At 41.2% G+C, this 15823-nt stretch overlaps 1 protein-coding gene across 4 annotated transcripts in view; it reads right to left on the reverse strand.

Annotated features, from left to right (window-relative positions):
• Positions 1-2215: 2215 nt before the first annotated feature.
• HADHB (hydroxyacyl-CoA dehydrogenase trifunctional multienzyme complex subunit beta) overlaps positions 2216-15823 on the reverse strand; it is a 1343347-nt gene continuing 1329739 nt past the window's right edge. For all 4 annotated transcript variants that reach the window (XM_044061616.1, XM_044061615.1, XM_044061614.1 and 1 more), the window contains exon 16: positions 2216-2732. In XM_044061616.1, the coding sequence (XP_043917551.1) occupies positions 2694-2732 (39 nt within the window). In that variant the 3' untranslated portion in view covers positions 2216-2693. The remainder of the gene's footprint in view (positions 2733-15823) is intronic.

Here is a 15823-nt window from a genome sequence, read left to right on the forward strand (position 1 = left end):
GGCAGGGGCTGGAGGTAAAGTATCAGGAGCAGTGCAAACATCATTAAATGCATCATCCACAACAGGAAGAACTGGAGGTATAGCTAAGGGCCTATGTTGCGGTAAATGTAGAAAGGTCCTAAGCCTTTTTCTTGAATCTGAGAAATCTTGTCCCTGCCATTGGAATTGCTCTCTCATGGCATGTAAGGTTTCCCCAAAGGAAAATTCCTCTGGTGGAGAGGCAGAAGGAATAGATTCTTCAGCATCGGAATCTTCATAAGTAGAAAAAGGAGCCTCTGGATGGTCTGTAATGTCTGAATCATCAGAAGAATCATCTGAGGACACTGGCTCAGGGGACTCTGCTCTAGGTCTCTTTTCTGGAGGCTGAGAGGCCCTGTCTGGGTGAGATTGGGATCCCCTTATTAAAGAGATGAGATCCTCTGCCAGAGTAAGCATTTGAGAACTGGAACTGGGCCTGTGTGACGGGGCTTAACAGGCACTGATTTAGCAGTTTTGGCTGCTTTAGCCCTGGCAAAGGCCTTTATAGACATGGCTGCAGGAGGCCTAGCAGCACCACGTGCTGGGGTAGAGACATCCAAAGGGATGGTGTCCGATAATTCTAGAGGAACCAAATTAGTAGGCAAAACTTCAGAGGCCGATTCAACTAGGGTAGCAGGAGCCTCGGTAGTAGTCATGGATTCGGCTGAAGATTGACCCGTTTGCTCGGTTTCGGCCGAAACCGAGACACTCGCGGTTTGCTTAACCGTGGTTTCAGCCGAAACCGCGGACCGTGAGCGTCGGTCTTTTTCTTTGCGTTTCTTAACAATTTGAGAAGTCGGAGGATCCGACGGCATAATGTACGCAAAATCTGAGCCGAAAAACTGTTCAGTAAACTCCGACCGACGCCTAAGCATTCGTCGGTTGAAGGAAGCACAGGCTAAACAGGCTGCTACGTCGTGGTCTGGGCCTAAACAAGGTAAGCAGTAAGAGTGGAAATCTTTATGAGGTATTTGTTTCCCACAAGTTAAACAGTTATTTACTTTTTCTGACATCGGCTGAGGCAAGAAAGAGTCCCCAAGGGGGTACTTAGCTTTTAGAAGTCTTGAAGTAGTATTCGGTAGTAGTAATCTCTGGATCTGACCGACCGGCACTTGCGAACAGCTTCTGCTTGGCCACGCGCAAGAAAGACTGAGGAAAATGACGTCGGCTGATGCCTTTATACCCGAAGACCAGCAGAGATGACGTCGGGTGAAGTGCGACACCAGCCGAGGCCAGACCCAGACTTTGGAATCCGGCCGACCGAAGGGCTGCCTGACGACAGGACAACCCATTTGTTAGGACTGCAGATGCATCCTTGAAGGACATCAACCCGGTCCTAACAAGAAACAGAAGACTTTCTTCCCCTTCAGAACTAGGAAGTGGTAGGAGAAGAAAACATTTTTGTCACTTCAAGGGAACAACCTGCACAACCTTTTAAAAGGGAACATCTGAGGCCATCTTAAGAATGAAAATGGTTTGGTGTCTAAGAGAAGCCATTTCTTCAGAAGACACAGATACTTTATGATCTAGCTACAGCAACAGGGAGAATCCACAGGCTCTTTGTGATGGCTCAACAAGCAAAATTAAACCTGGCAAATTTTCCTCCCTTGCCAACAGCAGCTTCAAGTGGCAGGACTGCAATTAGGATGATACGAGCCACACTTTGAAGCAACTGTGATAGCATCACTGGAGACAGCAAGACTGCTTCACATTTGACAGTCAGCCTCCGTTTTAAGGAGGTTTCTTCTTGAAGGGTTGGCTTGACCTTAAAAAAAGAGGGAGCTGTGACATAAGCATGCCCCCAATTATGATAGTTACTGTATAATCTCCAAAAGAAAATCACCTTCAGGAAAAAAAATGAACAGAGAGGAAGAAGAACCCAACTGCAGACCCACCAAGCTGAATCTATGCTATCACATCCTAATACTCATCTGCTACAAATAGAAATTAAACAGCTCTGTCTGCAGAAAGACCATCTTGGAAATTAACAGACCAACAAAGATACAACACAATTTTTTTACTACTGAATCTGGCAATACTTTTGCCATTTTTCATTTTATTGCATATCTCAAATTAAAAATTAAGATATGGTTCTAATATGTTCCTCTCTCTTCAACAAACTCAACCAGGAATAATGGTCAAAAGTCATAATTTACTTCAAGTCTATAAAAATAAAAGCAAGCTCAGATGAACTACATACATTCTCTCTGATTTTATTTACTTTTTGCCTCTTAGTAAATCATCATGCAAATAAACAATAATGCATGTTCAGAGTAATAAGGCAACAGCTTATATTTATTTTGAAAAGACAGCATTACTAAACAGTTAAACATGAATTTGCAAGAACTTTGAGATCAGGTTAGAATCAATTGCACATCAGTATAACACAGCATATTTCCTTCTTTCGCTTTTTGCAGCTTTTTTTTTTTTTTTTTGAAGGCAAATTGTTATATTTGTATACTCCTCCTCCTTAAAGTGACCAATGTGATCAATGTCTAAAGGAGCACTAGTGGTTAAAAGGCTTTTTTAAAAGGGTACGACCCGCAGTCAGCAAATTCGAGCTACTGTAATATTTGCAATGTTGAAAAAATGTCTCTGCATCAGACAAAAGGCTTAGTTTCCAGAGGTGCAGTGGAACATCATGGTTAGGCAGATCAAATTTTTTCTTCCATGTTTTATTTCTGTGGGTAGGCTTCAACTATCATCCCATGACCCTGAAATGAAACAAGAGCATGTTACAAGCACAGAGAGAGACAATTAAATAGCTAATATAGCATTAGGAAAAAGAAAATTCTAAGTAATTATTCATAACTTCAAATTATGACATTACATATTCAACATCCTACAGCTGTAAGTAAATGTACTCTTAATAGCACATTTTTATAACTGCAGACAAGTGGCCCAGGTGACCACTAAGGAACCCAGTCCAATTTCCAAATTGTTGTAGAACGCTGCCTGATTAACAGAATTGCTCAGAATCACACAGCAAGCAAAACGGAGCTGACAGAATCAAACCCTGGAATACAAGCAGCTCACTAACAGTTCACAGGCTTTATCTATTACATTAAATGCCAACTCATGACCATCTGGGTTTATCCACCTCTTCTCTTCTTGCCTGGACACGTTTTTATAAATTGTGCCTTTGTTCCTTTGAGGACCAATGCTGCTCTCACTTTGGTACTCCATCAGAACTGGCTGATGCAAAAGGCACTTATCTAAGCCAGTGTGCTAAGAGCTTTTCAGTTTTTCTTGTTCCTTCAGACCTCCAAAAATGAGTTATCCACTGCCATTAACATAACCAATATGTTTGGTGAAGTCATGAAAACACCATGTGGCAACATCCAAAAAAGCCTTTTACGCAAACATTCTTGGAACATGCTACAGAGGAAGCCTGCTGCTCTGGAGGAATGAGTTATATTCCTACCTTGGAGGAATTTTATACTTTTCAAAGCAAAGGTAACAGAGTGGGACAACTATTTACACCTTCTACTGAATAACTGGTAGGCCATCTTTCCATTTTCTTAATGAAACACAAAGCAGCTCTGCCTTTAAGTTCCTTCCTCCTCCTATCATAACATCCTAGTTATGTCTCCAAAACAAAAATAACCATCTCCACCATTCTGGTAAATGACTGGCAACTTAAATTGAAGGAGACTACCAATGCTGATGCAAAATTGTCTCTCTTACATAATCCCCCACCCCATCTCAATGTGCAATACGAAGAAATCTTGCTGGTTTGCACATTACAACTTACAAGTCGAACTCCTTAAAGGCCTGAAGTAACAGCAAAGAAAGATGGTTTCCATTAGAGGTATTTTAATTCCACTCTTACATGCTGGTTCATTCAAATAGAGGCAAAGGCAGGAATGGTGAGTTTTTCTAACAAAGATCAAATCCAAGGGGAAAGGCTATAATTTATTTTTTAGAGGTATTAAGTGAAGAACTATTTAGGAAGGCCTTAACAAAAAGTTGTGCTGCTACTAATAAAGTACAGTTGTATTAGGAACATAATGTAACTGTAGGAGTGAGAGTAAATTCACTGTTTCAGTACTGACTCTTGGGATTTCCTGCCAGTAGGGGCACAGAGGCAGCCCAAATACAAAAGCTATTACCTTCCCCCCTTTTGCCTACCAAGCTCCAACCCCTTTTGATGTTAGGACATCAGTGCTATAAAGGGTAAACGGACAACATAATCTTCAGGTTTTTCTTGCTCCTGAAAGTAACCGCACTTTAAGGTCTGATGCAGTATCTGTCCACTGCTGGTCCAATCCCATGACAGGGAGTAAAGGTGGGCATCTGGAAGATCTAAAACGAAATGAAGGAATAATGCAGTACTCATCTCAACCCTAGGTAAAGGTCAAGAAAAAGAGGGGGTGATACTGCAACAGTGAATCTACTCAAACATCTGAAATTATGTTATGTTACTAACACAAACATACTATGTCCTTCGTAGTTCACTGTTGCAGTACTAAGTCTTGGAATGACTCTCAGAGGTAGCCAATGTAAGCTGGTTGGATGGTTTGTAACAGCAGCAGCAGAAACCAACCCCTGCAGGATGGCCAATGCAAATCCTGTTTTGTCCTCGGTCCTCCTAAACTGTAATGCTTCATAGAAGTGTGGAGCAGTGACAAGGTTGCTTATGGCTTAGGTAGAACCCATGCTCTGTTAGGAAAGCTGTAGTGGCTGCTGTCCTAGTAGAGTGGGCCCTGAAAGACAATGACTTCGTGTCCATGGTGCAGGTACTAAAATGCAACACAGCAGTCCATTTGGAAATAGTCTGTTAAACTGGTTCACTTCTTTTCCATTTGCAGAGGCAATGAAAAGTTGGTCTGGGTTTCTAGCTTTGGTCTATACAGGACAAACAAGAGTTGTCTGTGCACATCAAGAGAATGCGGCAGGCCTTCACTCACATTTTGAGAAGTAAAAAAAATGTTAGATGGATGGTCATATTTAAAGAAAATTCAGTCACCACTTTGGGCATCAAGATATATGATTAGTACAAAAAGTGACAGTCGTTATGAAAAACCAAGAAAGGCTCTTATAAATGAGAAACTGTAGCTCAGAGATCAGTCTAGCAGATGTCAAGGCTAATAACAAGGCAGTTTTCCATGTCAGCAAATTGATGGAAGCTGAAGCAGCTGATTCAAAGGGTGGCAAAGTCAACTTTTTCAACACTTTTTAAGCAGTGGCCCAAAGAGGAGGCTCTTATTCAAAAGTGCATGAAAGTTCTTCAGTAACTTGCCATAAGATGGGCAAGCTCTCTCAGACACACATTTCTCCTGACGGACACCATAGCAGAAGCCCTGCTACTGCACCATAGCCACACTTCTTGGACTACCCCAGCAGCCGGGGAACAAAGGCTGCACAAGTCTAGCATCTCCTTTTCAAGGCTGCTTTCCTGTATCCTCTATGCCTCATGTCTCAACTGCTTATGGAGAGACTCCTGGCATTTGAGCACAGAAAACTGGTAGATGACAGCCCTAAAGGCCATGATAGCAGAGGTGCAGGTTTTCTTACCAAACCAGTCAAGTTTGATACGCGATTCTGGAATGCAATCCCACCAGATTCTTCATTGGAATCCAAAGCCAACCACTGAATCCACCCACTAGATACTTAAATATGTGTTTAACAGGACTCATGGACCTTACAGAAGTGATCTAACTTTTCAGAGTAGTGGGTTGGCAGCAGAGCTGGCTCATGGTCAAATGGGGCCCTAAGTAGGGTAGTAGACCTGGCCTCCACAGCAGCACCCCGCCGCCATTCCAGTGTCCAGTTACTTGGCTATTAATCCTCAGTTACCATACTGACTGTTCAAATCTGTCAGTGTGCACACTTACTTTCTTCTTTGCTTTTACAATGATTAGAAATATTTAAAACTGTTACTTCAACTTTTATAGCACAAGCACTAACAGCCATTTGCTTAACAGTAGCCTCACAATCAAAACAGACTTAGCTTGAACAGTAAGCTTCCCTGTTCTTGAAACTAACATTCAAAGAAAAATGCATCTGGCAAGTGCAGGATTAAGTTTACCTTTAGGCTGTTTTCAAACCACAGGCCCCTTGCACATATTTTCTGGGCCATGCATACATGCACGTTTACTTTGATATTTCATCCTTTTTGTATTAAATCACATTTCTTGCGTAATACAGCACTTGTTAGTGTGTGTTTTAAATTTGTAGGTTTGAACATTTTTCCGGTCAGCAATGAAACAAAATGTATGAATCAACAATGACACAGCTACCTTTAAAGAACATTTTAACCACAGAAGGCCACTCAAACTTCTGTCATTACAATCCACCAATATCAGTCGATAAACACAATCTCTGCAGAAGTAAAAATTACTTGAATAATTCCACATCAAAGAGATCTAGAACAAATGAGGCTGCTGCTGGCAAACAACTTTACATTTTAGTGTTTCATGTATGAATTCAGTGCCAATTGCCCACGCTGCCTTACAAAAAAAAAAAGGTAAGTTGGCAATATTGCAATACAGAATTGCTGTCAAACCAGCAATAGGTCCACAGTTACTAGGCATCCATACCTCTTAACATCTTATTGCAAGAAATCAGGACAAAGTCATAAACGAAATTGGGACAAAGGCCCAAAAATAGGGACAATGTTTAAACATGCTCTTACAAAGATGGGACAATTTTTAAATATTGCTCTTAAAAACTTGCAAAGTTGATAGAACAGGTTTTGCATTAGCATGAATTTTCTGAAAGCTATGAAGTCCAAAACTCAAATGTCTGTCATTATTTTCTAACTTCAGTTTTAATGATTTACCACTAATTTATCAGACAACCACAAATTTTATGAAAAACTGGAAAAAATATGAGGCCAAAATCTGGCCATTCTGTGAAAATCTGTACAGTTCAAAGGTATACAGGCATCTCATCCAAACAAAGACACACTCAGGAGTGCAGCACCTGCACCTCCTCTTAAAAGGGGCACTACAATATCAGCACTCCCTCTACATCGTGTGGAAGTAGAACTCCCAGCCTTTTACACCAAAGACAAGTATGCTACCTGTTGTGCTACTAACACTGCTTTTAAAATGTATAGTACAAACACTGATAATGGCCATTTGCTAAACAAAACAATTACACATTAAAAACAGACTTAGCATGAGCAACAGTAAACTTTTCTTCCCTTGAAACTTGCCATTCTTTGAAAATGCACTGAAACTCAAGAGTCCATGAAATGCACTTGCTAATGATAGTTTGACAGTTGCTGTAGAGGATTCAGGCTCTAGGGTCTTGTATTCAAGGTATACGGTTTAAGACTGAATGAGTTAATCTGCTATCCCTAACTGGGGCATTTTAAACACACACACACACACACACACACACACACACACACACACACACACACACACACACACACACACACACACACACCTCTATGTTTTTCATGAATGACCCATTCTCTGTGTTCGTCCAGAATGGCAACAATAAAAACATCCACATCTGTGCTCCGTTCCGCTGTTTAAATGCACAAGTAGCGTACTAAGGATGTGCTCTGCCGGTCTCCTTAAAGAATAAATGTAACGCACACTGAGTGCATTTTTGATGAAATACAAGTTGTATGGCAGCCCACTGGCCAGTGGACCGTAGTTGACTGCCTAGGTCACCTATTTGTTGACATTTGTTAACCGGGTTGGTCCATCTGGGCTTGTGGCCCATTTTCAGTGGAGACTCGAGGAGAAAAGCTCCATTCACAAACAAACAGTTAACAGAATTAAAACATTTGAGTCAAAAGAATTACAAAAAATGTGTTAAAGAGAAAGTTAAAGACACAAAGTAGAATGCATGCACAAAGGAATATACACCATGTTTTTACAGAGTAATTGATTGAATTTAGTAAGTACCCACATAGTAAGAGTACTTAGGTTGGGGAGTCTAGGTTGGGTCTTCACAAGGGCAAATTTACCTAGTGCTAGATCAAGCTCTGGCTGGCAGTCTGACTGCAAGGATGCATCATGGAAATTATCCAAGACTTCAAGAGCTGGATACATATCTAGAAGTCTAAGTTTAGGCAGGGTCAGAAGCAGTCTATATCTGATGCAGAACTGGGAGAACTTTTGAATCTCAGCTGAAGGATTTCTTCATTTTGTGAAGGGCATGCCTAAAGGATAGGTTCGCAGGTGGTGAGGCTGAGGACGGTGTCTCTTCAGAATCAGAGTCAAGAGATGAAAGGGGAGAAAACTAATCAACTTAAGCTACTTCCTCTGCCTCAGAATCAGAAGAGACTCTCCCTCAGGATTCTGAGGGAGAGATGTACAATGAGCAATTGCAATGAATTACCACTCACTTCCGCAAAAAGAGCCGATGTCAGCAAGCAGTCCTGCCCATTCTCAGTAGCATTCTGTTGTAGTCGCCCCTGTTATCCACCAGGGAAATCATATGACACCTTGTGGCCCAGACGCTCTTCTCTCTGCTACTACCAGATGGTTAGCTTTGTGTCCTGTGTCACTTCCAACACCTGCACTACTAGTTTAGAAGAGTAGGTAACAGTTACGTACCACATCATAATGGTATTATTTGTAAAGGTCCTTCATGGATCTCACTATCATATGTCTGTAGGTCATGATGGTTAGGATCATGTCCATCACCATTTGTTTTATGCTTAATGAGGCTTTTGGACAACTGCAAACTACATAGACTACAACTAAAAAAGAAAAGTGCAATTTAGTACTTAAAATATGAATAAGCATGAGTTAAAACTTTCATCCACTATGTAGTACATTAGTCGAAGTTAAACAATTATGGGATGTAAAATGTATGGACTAGGGGTTGGGAAGTTTGGGTAGCAATGATGGTTAGGGTGGGGAAGTACAACATGGTTCATAAATCTGAATGGTAAGAGGTTAGGTACTGGGGCCAACCTAAAGCATATTACGTCTGCAGGGATGAAAATCATTTAGTACAAAACTAAAGAAAAAAAGTTGCGGCCAGCGAGGGGAGAGGGGTTAAAAAGCAAAAAAAAAACTGTAATGCCATTTGTAGAAAATGTAAAGAGTTTTCATTTTCTGGTTTGACTGTCCCATATTAGAAAAGGAAAAAGTAGATTAGGTAGAACGCTCCTAAAAGACCAGCAGCAGAAAATATTATAAAAGTTGTTGTTAAAACAGAAGGTGGTATGGTAGAAGGGGATACTGAAGAAAGCTTAACCAATGATAAGGTAGTTAGAGAAAAAATAACAGTTCAAAGCAAGGCTATTAATAAATACAGGAAGAGCACAGATTTGCAATGTTGAGAAGGAAGGAGAAAGAATGGTGACAGGAGAACAAGAAACTGATGGTGAAAAATCATTTGGCGGGAGACTTATGAGAAGGAAAAGAAAAATAAGACCTGGAGGGTAAAACACTTACAAAAAGGAAAAGAATGGCACAGGAATTTCAGCATTAAAGGCACACGAATTTTAGCGTTAAATGATAATGGCATTAGAAATAAGAGGTTTGGTGGTGGTACAATGGAACAAAATAAATAAAATTAAAATAAATGTTGTTTTCTTCCCAGATACTAGATGTAAAAGAAAACAGGAAAAGAATGCAGGCAGTATGGTGGGGCAAATTGTTGGTCCGTGAGAAATGTGGCATGTTACGAAACAGGAATCCTTTTAAAAAATGAAGAAAAGTCTAGCTGCAACAGTAGAACCATTAAGAGTACACATATGTGACATGAGAATGAGACAAAAACATGCAAGACTAACACTGGTTTATGTGTACACTACTATGTCAGAGAAAAAGGTTGCTTGAAGAAATTTAAAAAAAGCTGAGTTAGTAAATATGCCAAAAGTGATGGTAGACGACTAACTGTACCAGAGGAAAGAAAAGGGAAAATAACAGAATATCAAGATGATATGGAAATTAAAGTGTGAAGACTTAAAAGCAGGAAAGAATAGATAATGGACATATACAATGGGAATTTTTATGATTATGGAATCATATGACAATGACACCATTCTATAAATATTGGACACAGTGATGGCAATGTACAAACAGAAGTATAGAAACATTAAGTAGAAAGAATTAAAAAAATGAAGAAATATAAAGAAATGTTATGGAATGAGAAAGGCAGAAGGGAGTGACAAAATACAGGAAATAAAGAAAAAACAGATGTATGAAAAAGAGATCAAAAGTAAAAATTAGGATATATATGCAAATATGTTTCCTGAAAGGAAAGAAAAAGAGGCTCCCCTTATTTAGGGAAAGGAGTAAAAATGAAAAAGATGGATTGGTTGCTTTCTTACATGGCAAAGTAGACAAAAAAATACAAATGCGAAGATATTATGGAGGTGGTAGAGAAGTATTGTAGAGGAAATAATTAAAAAAGAAGAAATGGAAGGGCAAAAAGCATGGAAAATGAAAGCAGTATTTGAAAGTTTTTTTTTTTTAAGAAAAGGATACAACAGAAGAAACACAGAAGGTGACAAAAGGTGGTAAGAATGAATTAGTGCTAGGACTGGAGGGTATATGAGTATCATAAGGACATGAATAAAGATGAAAAATATATATTTTTTTAAATATTAAATTGACGAATGAAGGTATAATGGAAGAAGCCCTGCGGTGATAACATTCACATAGAAAAAAGGATGAAAGAGAAGATATAAAAAACATTGGAGGCCTACAACACTGGGGAATACTGAATATACCATATTTATGAAAATACTACAAAAGATATGGAAAACATTTTGGATGAAGTAGCAGGAGAAAGCTCTACAATATAAAAAGAAGAGAAGTCAAATAAATGGTAAGTGTAGTGAAAGTATTAGTAGAGATAATACTGACATTAAAACTAAGATGGATATGCAATCTGGCATATTTCAAAGGCTTATGGTATAGGACAAAAACATTAATGTAATAAAGAAATATTATAAAAATTCAAGGGTACAAGGTATAAGTAAATGGATGTGAAGAAATGAGAATTATGAGTTGAACAAAGCAGGGATGCAGAATGAGAACTATTATACATACGCACATAAATGCATTGGTACAAAAATGTATGAATGAAATTGGGGGAGCAAGATAGGAGATGGAATCTGTATGACATGCATATGATCAAGTTCTAATAACAAAAGCAAGGAACAAACTGTAATAAAGATAAAAAAAAAAAAAAAAAAGCTAGAAAACCTAGCCTGCAGTTAGACAAGATTACGTACAAGGGATCTGGTGAGCAAACAAAACAAATAGAATACATTTCACAAGAAAGAAAGATTTTGGGAGTGACATTTGTTGAGTATGAAAGTGTAATAAGTCAATTGAGAGAGTCACGTAGAATGGAAATTAACTGAAACGATAACCTACTGTTCATATTTCCTATAAAAATGACTATTTTAAAAGGCTTCAATTCTTTTCCCACTTTCTTTCTTTGGTTAAAATTGTATGCTTTCTCCTTCAGCCTCTTTGGCTGGTTTCAATTAAGAGAGATACTTGAGCAAGTGTTACCTTGGTGAACAAGTTTTAATTTAGCATTTCAGAAAGAGGCATGCATGTTGAATACTTGTGGTAGTAAAAACAGCATAATTAGAGGGAGTATATACATTTCCCACCAAAATTAATTTAATTTAATTTATTTATTTAACATCTGTTGACCGGGAAAGTCCGACTAGGTTCCACAGATCCTGTTTTCAGCTGAGGCCCGGGGAGAAATGCTCCAGAAGCATGTCTTTAGAATGTGGGAGGAAACCGGAGTACCCAGAGGAAACCCACGTGAACGCAGGGAGAACATGCAAACTTCACACAGAAGGCACCCCAGCCGAGAATCGAACCGGAGAACCTCTTGTTGTGAGGCGATAGCATTAACCACTGCACTACTGCGCCGCCCAGGAATGGAAAAAAATAAAAATGTTTTCAACTACATTTAGGGCCAAACCCAGTGAAAACAAAAAGGTGGTGGCTTGAAAATCTAGTTGTACATTTAGAAAGATAAAAGAAAGACAAAAATAAACAATAAGTAAGACTTTATATGAAAAACATTAAAAACTATATGGGGGGACATGATGAAAAGGGACAGAATGGAAAATAATTATGAGAATAAAATGAATTTATGGGAGTTGATGGAAAAAGAAGGGACCACAATTTTAGAATTGTTTCAGTGTTCCCATGGAAGGATTTAAAAGATGAAAAAAGGCAAAAATAAAAGAAAACATTTTGAAAATTTTCATGCAGCAGAGGATTTTTTTGTGGAGAATTTTATCAGATAAGTTACTGGTGGAAGAGAATATGAAATGTAAGGTGATGGAGGAAAAGAAATATATTGAATGTAGCCACAGTATTGACTTCACCAGATCCGGGTCACTCCATGCCCAGTGAGACAAAAATCAATGACCTCATCAGCAGGGACCACCGCAGAAGTAAAAAAGCCTCAAGGAATACAAACTCCTCCTAGAAGGGTGTGTCAGTGGACCAACACCCTCATCTCACACCTCAAGGATACTTCCAAAGGAGACATCTTCTAAGAGGGATCTTAGGGAACCCTTCCCCCTTCCTCGAAGTCGGTATCTTCAGTGAGGGACTCCTGTGGGGAATCCAGATGCCTCATTTTACAGGCCTGCTTCCTATGCTCCTCCATGGTAGTGGTGGAGGCTCCAGGGATGGCTCAGAGGAGGAATGGGAATTTGCCTGGTGAGTGTCCTTGAGGCTTAAGAAACCTGACTGTCCCCGTTGAAAAGGATGATATGAAGAAGGGACTGCAAAATCCTGAGGATCGAAACATAACCGAGTGACAGACCTCGTCTCTAGATCTAGAGAGGACCCTTTTCAATGCCCCAAATGCTGTAGCTGAAAACAGACCTAAGGAGGGACTTTAGGGATCCAAGGAACCTCTTGGGATTTGATTCAACTCTGCTCCAAGCCAGCTGGCACAAAGTTATCCAAAGTTGAAGCACCCATGGAAAGGGATGGCTCTGTCAGCCATGAAGTTAACCCCCAAATCCCAACTTTCTGCACAGAGAACCTCTTGGGACCAGATGCTGCCCGAGTCAAACAAGCAAGCGATAACGTTAAGACTAAGCAGACCAAGTGAGGTCATCTTGTGGGGGCCCTCTGCTCCCTGACCTCTGGATCCAAAGGCTTGACTGGGGAAGAAGAAACAAGGGGAGGTCACTGGGGCCTGGTCCAGCACCCCTGCAGAGGAAGGTGTAGGGAGGATCCCCCAGTTGACTTGGGTCCTCAAACTTTTGCATCATCCTACTGTCTCTGGCTTCATACAAGCTCCTAGAAAACCAAAAGAAAGAAAAATAATACCACAGAAGGGGGGGGGGGGCTGGAGGAATCAAGGCAGAGGGAAAAAGAAATGAGTGCACCCAACAATAAATGATACATATGCACTTAAAATGCTAGATTCCCTGTTGTCTTGTTTTCATCTGGTTCAATCTTTGATTATCAGGTCAGTCTTTGGCAGCTTTTTTAGAAGTTGGGTATCCAGGGTTCTGGCTCCTTCCCTTACACAAAACTGCCTCTGTTCCCCCAAAATAACTCATATCATGTCTACCTGCTCATACTCCAAAAGTTGCTCATCGGTATAGGTTAGCCTAGATGACGGACTACAAAATGGCCTTAGGAAAGAGAAAATAGCGATCAAAGGCTGTTCAAGAAAGTACAATTGTGTACACGTACCATAAATGTAGATGTTAAAGTGTAGTCACTGTTGCAGTCATCACCTGTGGGCTATCCCTGCTGTGGTAGCCCTTGGCTGGCCCGAATACCTGAGTCAATGTTTTTCTGCGCCGGCTGCTGGTCGCTTGTTGACTGACGTCAGGTCGTCAGTGCTATAAAGCAGGGCAGCCGATGCCATTACATCAGTTTTTCTTGCCCTAACCAGTCAGTAGCTCCAGGAAATATGGTAAAGGTGACCTGGTGGCAAAAAGCCATCATAAGAAGCTTATGTCTCCCTAAGAAAAGAGGATATAAGGGGGAAAGGAGGGAGGGAAACCAGGACTGCAACAGTGAACACACACGAACATCTCCATTTACGGTAAGTGTACACAACTGTACTATGTTCTTCGTGTTTCCCTATTGCAGTCTTCACCTGTGGGAGGATTCACAAAGCTGAGGATAGGGATGGTAGGATTAGTAACAGACCTAGACCGGGGTCAGCATGCCCTGCAGAACTGCACTGGCCAACCCTGCCTTAGCCTCAAGGGAAAAGAGGTAGATGGTAATGCTTAGTAAAGATATGGACAGAAGTCCAGGTGGCAGCTTTCAAGATGTCCCTGGTAGGGACTCCTATCAGGAATGCTGTGGAAGTGGAGGCTGCCCTAGTGGAATGGGTACGAATAGACTTGGGGGGTTTCCCATGAAATCTGTAGCAGAAACGGATGCAGTGTGATATTCAATTGGAGATGGTTTGCTTGGAAATGGGCTACCCCTCTGCCCCTGGGGCAAAGCTGACCAGCAGTTGGTCTGTTTTCCTGAAGGCTTTAGTATGGTCTAGGTAGCGTCTGAGTTGTCTGTGCAAGTCTAGTAAGTGCAGAATTCTCTCCCCCTTGTTTTGAGGGTTCGGGAAGAAGGTGGGTAGATGTATGGCCTAGTTGAGAGTCACATTAGATACCACCTTGGCCTCAATGGCCATCAATGCCTGAAGTTCTGAAACCCTTCTGGCTGAGGTGGTAGCTAGCAGGAAAGCAGTCTTCCAGGAGAGGTATTTTAGTTTTGCTGAAGCAGCAGGTTCGAAGGGTGGTAAGGTTAGTGTTTCCAAAACATAATTCATGTCCCAGGCTGGCATGGATGGCCTTCTGGGAGGTCTGAGATTCGAAGCCCCTCTGAGGGCTGTTTAATCAAAGGATGTGAGAACGGAGATGGATCTGTATTGAAATGAGCTGAAATGGCTGAGGCATGGATCTTAATAGAAGAAAAGGAGAGGCCACTATTTTGTAACTCCGCTAGATAATCCAGGATAAGAGGGATGGAAGGATGTGAGGAACTGCTCCCTCTGGACTGGTTCCAGGAACAGAATTTTTTCCATTTTCCTGCGCAAGATTTTCTGGTGCTAAGCCTTCTGCCCTATGTGATAATGTCTAGGACCTATTTGGTTAACAGGGGCCCCTTGTTAGCTTTTAGGGTATAAGCCATGCTGTAATTTTGAGAGTCTGCAAGTTTGGGTGCAGCATCTCCCCCCTTAGTCAAGAGGACTGAGATGAGGGGAAGTTGCCTGGGAGGCTGTGAGGTCAAGCTGCGCAGTAAGGGGTACCAATGCTGCCTGGGCCAATCTGGAGCAATGAAGATGGCCTTTGGCCACTCCTCCCTTATCTTGATCAGTACCTTGGGAATAAGAGGCAGAGGAGGGAATGCATACACAAAGATGGAGTTCCAGGGGAAGGTCAAGGCATCCACCTTCCATGCTAGATGGTGACACTCCCGGTACAGAATTTTTCCAACTGGTGGTTGAGGTGCGAAGCAAAGAGATCCACCTTCGGAGTTCCCCACTCGAGTGACTTGCAAAAGATTTTTCTGTGGAGCTGCCATTCGTGGAGGTAATGCAAGTTTCTGCTTAAGTGGTCTGCCAGGGAGATGTTGATCCCTGGAAGGTATTGGGCTATTAGGTACAATCCCATGGATGAGGCTGTTTGTGTCAGAGGTTCATGGCTAGCCTGCACAGAGGGTAAGATTAGGTCCCTCCCTGTTTGTTGATATATCGCATTACAGTGGTGTTGTCAATTTTGATATGGAGGACCCCTGGCCTGAAATGGCATTTGAAGGATATCAGAGCCTTTTGTACTGCCATCATTTCCTTCTGATTGATGTGTAAGGGAAGGTGCTGAGCATCCCAAAGTCCTTGGGTGCACATTCCTGCTAGGCGAGTG

The sequence above is a fragment of the Protopterus annectens genome, chromosome 2.part0 (assembly GCF_019279795.1).
Source record: "Protopterus annectens isolate FY-2018-M chromosome 2.part0, PAN1.0, whole genome shotgun sequence".
NCBI lineage: Eukaryota > Metazoa > Chordata > Ceratodontiformes > Protopteridae > Protopterus > Protopterus annectens.